At 42.3% G+C, this 6,289-nt stretch overlaps 1 protein-coding gene across 1 annotated transcript in view; it reads right to left on the reverse strand.

Moving 5' to 3' along the window:
* Nucleotides 1-6,289, reverse strand: part of LOC104505728 (WD repeat-containing protein 78-like) — a gene marked incomplete at its 5' end in the record, with an annotated part of 18,214 nt that overhangs the window by 10,875 nt on the left and 1,050 nt on the right. Inside the window, 6 exon segments of the mRNA XM_010146416.1 lie at nt 1-102; nt 551-721; nt 1,875-2,014; nt 3,384-3,540; nt 3,764-3,858; nt 6,016-6,098. The exon segment at nt 1-102 is cut by the window's left edge and continues 5 nt beyond it. Of these exon segments, the coding sequence (XP_010144718.1) occupies nt 1-102; nt 551-721; nt 1,875-2,014; nt 3,384-3,540; nt 3,764-3,858; nt 6,016-6,098 (748 nt within the window).

A 6,289-nucleotide genomic window follows, 5' to 3' on the forward strand; every position in this document is an offset into this window, starting at 1 on the left:
ATTTTTCTGATATTAATATAGGTTCTGAATGGCACTGCTCCTCTTCATGGATTCTGGCAAGAACAGTACTTTCAGAAGCCATTATAGAAGAAGTCGTGCTGCCTGACAACAGGTAAGATGGGAAAAAACGGTTTTAACATGATAATACTTTGCACAAAGTAGTCAAGGGGAGAAGTCGTCTCCTCCTCCACCTGCAAAAAGCACAGAAGAATCTATCATCATCAAAAAAACCTTCGACTATTATTTTTTCTTGCTTTAATTTTGTTTTAGTGCTCAAATATGATGAGATACTTCTGGAATTTTTCACCACTGGTGTTTTGATCCTACTGTCCTAAGTCAGTTAGTACCAGTAAAGTTTGTCATTGTTTATCTTTATTTAAGATCATTTGTGCTGGCTTTGTATGGAAAAGGTCTCAGTGCAGACTTGTCCGAGATTCTTTAGCAATCTCTTGCTAGACAGGCAGATGAAGATTTTCTTCATGTAGTTTTCACCACACAACAGTGTGATACTCATGGTTTAGAAGGATGAAAACATGGCAGAAACGTAAACCTGGGAAAATGTTACCTGTGTTAGAAGAGACAGACATAGTCTGATTGTGCTCTTTAGTTGGAGATTCGCTGTTTTTCACGTTTGTGGCTCTGCTACCTTCTGTCTCTGACGCAGGTTCTATTTCTGATACATGAAATGAATTGTACAAGTCCCAGGAAGTGGCCATCACCCCTAGAAATGAATTGCACTGTATTACACAAGTCTCTGGTTCCAGTACAGTATTACAAAGGACTAGATACAGCTGAGCAAAGATTTACTTTGCGTACTACGCTCCCAACCGTGTGGCAGAGGGGCTTTGAAACCAACAGAGGGTTGGGCAAGGCTGTAGCCACAGCTGCTGGGTGGGTGCAGCAGCTGCATCGGAGTCTGCTGGGGTGCATCGCTTCCCTTTGGCAGGGCTGTCTCCCAGTGGAACAGTGCTCCGTAGCCTTGCCTTTGTGTGCTCAGCTTTTCCAACGTGGTTTGGAATGAGCCCTGCTGATACTCAAGGCACAAAAAAAAGGGGAAGGTATGTTTTTAAATCAGATTATCTGTTTTACTTCTCCTTTTGCTATGTATTTTATTTTCGTTCATCTTACATACACTAACTGAACACAAAGGCAAAATGTTTGGAACAGCATTCCCCATAGTTTTCTTTGGCCTCTGACACCAAAAACATGTCCATAGTGAGGCAAAGCTCAGCACGTGCATCTAAACCTAGATAGTCCTCTATAATTTTTTTAGAGCATTGAGGTTGAACATTTTATAAGATTGCATCTATCTTGTGAGGCTGCTGAGATTTTCTGCTTTCCCCAAGACTTTAAATCCCATAACAGAGGTTGTCATCTTTGCATCATGGCAGGTAGAAACCAGCGCCACTGAAAAGGGGGAATGGTGTGCTTTAGTATTTCAGGAGTGTAGTTGCGTATTAGGTGAAGCTCTGCCTCCTGAGAAGCACTCTCTGCTTGCCAAGTGCGGAGGCAGGAAGGACACAGCAGCTCTCAGCTAGTGTAATGACCAGTGTACCAGTGGTTGAGTTTTAGGAGGGGCAGAAAAGGTCACCACAAATCACACTGGCCTCTCTGAACTTAAAGCTCTTGGAAATGAAAGTTGAGGAAACATCTTTTCCTGCTTAGAGATGGAAGGAAAAGACCCCCTCAATATCCTACCTGTGTGCGGGGAGTCTCTGAGGTGCCAGGATCTAGCTGTATGCTAGTTTTCCCAAATAAATATTGAATAAGTAAACTAAATGTCATAATAAACCCAGCTGCCAAGGGTACAGTGTGCTAAAAGAGAACCCGTTCTTACTGAATGCCCTTTCCTGTATGGCACTCTGAAAGTTTACCTCTATCTTCCAGGATGATTTTGTCACATTGCGCTTCCTTGTTCTTTGCGGCTCCGTTAACGGTTTGCATCGTTTTGTCTACAAAGCGATCGTTACCAGGTCTCTTTTTGCAAATGTCAAGATAATTCCTATTCTGCTCCCTCAAGGGAAAAAAAAAGAGCATATGGACTTTCTGAAAAACATTTGCATTCAACTTCTCGGTGTATTTACCCCCAAGTTGAACAGGAGAGCATACTCCAGGTCATAAATTTGCTGCTCAGGGTTTTTTTTTTTGATTGCTAAATTTCACTTCACTCTACGTATCGTCTTTCAGCACAAAGTTTCTGGCCCTGGGATGCTGTTCTAAACAGAAACGGCCTGTAGAGGTAGGCATCAGCAAAAATCCCTACTCTGACTACCTTTGCACTCTGCTGGAATTCAGAAATACGAAGCTCTTGTCACTTGGGAGTGAAAGGCAGCGCATCCGAGAGACGAAAATGACCTAGAACACTTCTATTTTGTCCAGCCCCTGGGTTCTGTGGGAATGGTTAGTGGGAATTGTGAACTTTTTCTCTTATTTTGGCTTCAGTATTCTAACAGCAGAGAGAGATTATAGCCGGCCTGAGTCCACCAACAGGTTTCTGTGCTCAGTCACTCTCTGTTCCTATGCAGTTGGCAATATGTACTAAGTCTGATTCATAGGGTGCTCCTTCTCTTCCTTCTTCCCCAAAATCACACCAGTGTGATTCACAGACAGTGGGGGTTGGAGTCCTACCATGAACTCTGTGTGTATACTAGCAGAAAAAACTCACAGAGGGAAGTTTGTCTTGCCAACTGCATCACACTGCAGGCTTTGGGGCCTATGTCTGCAAAAGCCCTGTGATGAATTTATCAGCCTGACATCCGTCATGGAGAGAGCTTCGCTGCGCTCTGTCCCAGTCGGCTCCTGGGAGGAAGCCAAAACCCGATGTGTTCTGGGTTAACTCCCTACCAAAGTTCATGGTACTCCAGGGAGGAGACTCCGAGTAGATGCAACTAAGGGGAGGCGGTATTTCAGCGGGCAAGGCCACTTGCAGTGGGGTAGAGCTTCAGAGGAAGCCAAGACCTGCCTAATTTGGTTATATCTTTGTTATTAACAAATGGTTAGCTCTAAAGCTACACACAAAAATCAATGTAGAGGTTTGCAATTTCTTACTGTTTTCATTAGATCATGTAATTCACATGTATCGTGCTTCTCCATCTTCTCTTCCCCCTATCCTGTGTGTTCTCAGGTCAAAAACCCTGGTTTTGCTAATCTGCCTTGATTTATCATAAAAGAGGGTATGAATTTGATCAACAAGATGGAGTTGTAAGGAATTTAGGCTGTCTTGTCAAAAGAGAGACTCGAGCCTGATACGGCTTTAAACAAAGGTGAGATGACACACCGTAGCAGTCCAAGCACTGAACCTACGTGTGAGCAGCCTGGTCAGGACTGCGCGACCAGTGCGCGGAGCCCACTGCATGCGTGTACACGGCTACCAGTATACCTACAGAACTCTTCCAGCATCTTCTGATCCTACAGACACCACAACGGATGGCATATCCAATACGCAGATCGTTTCCGTCTCTGTGAGGTAAATATCCACTCTCCTATCTAAGTCTTCTTTTGTCAGGTCAACTCTTATCTCCTCTTGCCTCGCCTGCACGTCTGAAAAATTGTATGAGGTTAACAAGCGAGACCTTTTTCTGCCGTAAATGTAAAAGAAGACAAATTCATTCTAAAAGCATTTTAATGATCAGGAGCCAAAACTTGTGAGGCACCGAGTTCCTTTGAAGGGCTGGGCATCTCACATCCACTGCCGGCAGTGTCTCACAAATCACAGCGCTCCAAAGAACAGTTTAAATCTAATTATACAGCGTATGTTCTTTACCAGATAAGGTAACAGTCGCGTCTCGTTGAGAGCCAGGCTCTGTTTCATCTGGTATGGACTCAATTGTTGACACGTTTGATACAGAAGTTCTGCTGCTTCCGTATGGCCTTCGGTAACAAAGAAATAAGCAGAAGTAGTACGTGAGAGTCCAGATGTCTGTTAGCAAAGCACTACAGAAACAGGAGTGTTGTTATCAGGATAAACCACAGAAGGCTGTGTGAGCACGTACAGTGATGCTTGCCTTGCAGAAGGAGTCACAGAAGGCTTAGGAAAGAAAATAATGAAATGGTTTGAAAAAAGACTTAAAAAGGAAGAATTCCTCTGACAGCATATCCTGAGGCATGCAATAGCGGATGGAAAAAAAGCTGTTGAGCTCCCAGGTTCATTCTTAGCATATAATAACATGAAGTGGTGGCCACCTACCATGTGATACCCCATACCCACAGATAGCACTGTTCCCAACCAGAATTAAGGTCTTTGAGTGTTTTGTGTGCACTGAAATGCCTTTGAAATGCCCAAGAAACTCGTCTGGAGGGATTAGCTTATTAACAAAGTAGATAATGTTCATAGAGGGGATAGCTGTGATAACTAGAAGTAAAACTCAAAGCTTGGGTACAGCTGGGAGCTTTGTCAGCAGATTTGCTTTTCCTCAGGAGCTAAGTGTGAGCAATTACAAATATACAAAAGGCATCTGAAAAAGGTAATTTTGAAGATTTGTGTTGAAAACTAAAGTTAAATCATTTAATTTTGTTTTTTTAATTGAAGAGCTCTTGTCTCCAGTAAGGATGTATTAATTTTTCAGGGAAATACCTTGTATTTTGAAGTAATTTTTTTGGTGTATATTTGTTCCTGATTAATATTCCTACCTCTAGGATTATCCCTTATGATAGGCACCCTAGGAAACATAACAAAAGGATAGCTCTCAAAGAGCAATCTCTCTTTCTTAGAAATCGCAATGGCATTAACTTTGACAAAGAAAACAGGAAATCATGCTTTTCTTTAACTTGTATTTTTTTTCCAGTGCTGACTTTACTAGCACTTAGCCCTTTTGATTAAAGAAAGAGTATCACCACTCCGCACAGTTTGAATGTGTACACACCACTGGATAAAGCGCTGCGGTTCGTTATTTTTCATTTTAAACACAAATAGTTATTTACTTTCTTTTGCAGGACTTAATTGAATTTGTCAGCCTGAAGGTAAACCGGCTCAAGTCCATTGACTTTGTGTATTCCCAAGGTTTCTAAATGAAAGCTAGCAAGTAGCGAAAAAAAATAAATCTAAAGTTTTTGCATAAGAACATTTTTTGAAATGGATGTACGTAATCACACGGAGGTAACTTGCTTAAATTCATTTCAAAGAGAGGAATCCCATTATGTTAACAATATTTTGATATTTGAACTGAAAGAGTCAGGTTTGTAAGATGGGTTGTCTGTACTGAATAAGTATCCTTAAAACTGACAAAATACTTTCAAATAAATGTGTAACTCTTCAGAGAAACTATACCTTTTGTTTCCAAAGCATTTTTCCATACCCACTGCCAAGCAGGTATTGATTTATTCCCGTTTTTGAAAAAACCCACCTGGGGAAGGCAGAGCACATTGGAATTAGCTACAGGGAGTATATCAACAAGCTGCAAGTGCAGCTAGAACACAACCTCCTCTGCCTTTAAGATAGTTTTGTGACATACCTGCCTGTAGGTTCTATCGTACCGCTGTATGCAGGCCTAACCATCACAAAACCCACAGTTTGGATGTCTCCAACCACGAGGTACTCATCACCATCTCTAAAAATGTCCATTCTGGTGTGCCACACACAAAAAAGTGTTTTAGGAAGGAGAATTTGAATAAAATTAGAAATGTCACAGGAGCGTGTGCTGCAGTCTGCTTTCACCTGTATATGTTACGTTTCAGCAGTGCTTCTGCCAGTCACTCACGGGCACTGACAAATCCCATTTATTGTTTGTTACTAATCCTCAAATCTTAAATGATTACTATGACAGGCACGTTTGTATTTTGACAACAAGGTGTCATTATTAGCCCCTGCACAATTTTTCCAGCTCCCACGCTCTCTGAAGAGCAGGTGTGTGGCCACTGCAGGGTAGGTACCCTGTGAGACTGGATTTAAGAGGCAGCATATTGACTTACCTTGAGAAGGATCCTAAACTGGCATTCACTCCTAAGCTCTGATGCGTGGGAAAAGGAGAGAGAAAACCAGATCCTGTGGCCCCAAAATAAGCACTCGCTTCTAGGAGCTTGCCCTGCCTGGGTACAACAGAGTTTGGATCGGAGTGGAAGATCGGATGAGGTGTCACATCCTTTCCTTCATCGTCAAAAACCTGAAGAAGTATGTAAATAATTAGAATAGTTTCACTGTGTTCCCAAAACAAGTGACAGTGATGACATAACATTTTATCTCATCTGGAACAAAAAGAAGACCCCGATCCAAGCAGGAACATGACAGAGCAGGTAGGTGACCGCTCTCTGCCAATGATGCCTATTACACAGGACAGGGGCAAGGGGGGTTGCA

The sequence above is a fragment of the Eurypyga helias genome, unplaced genomic scaffold (assembly GCF_000690775.1).
Source record: "Eurypyga helias isolate BGI_N326 unplaced genomic scaffold, ASM69077v1 scaffold22082, whole genome shotgun sequence".
Taxonomy (NCBI): domain Eukaryota; kingdom Metazoa; phylum Chordata; class Aves; order Eurypygiformes; family Eurypygidae; genus Eurypyga; species Eurypyga helias.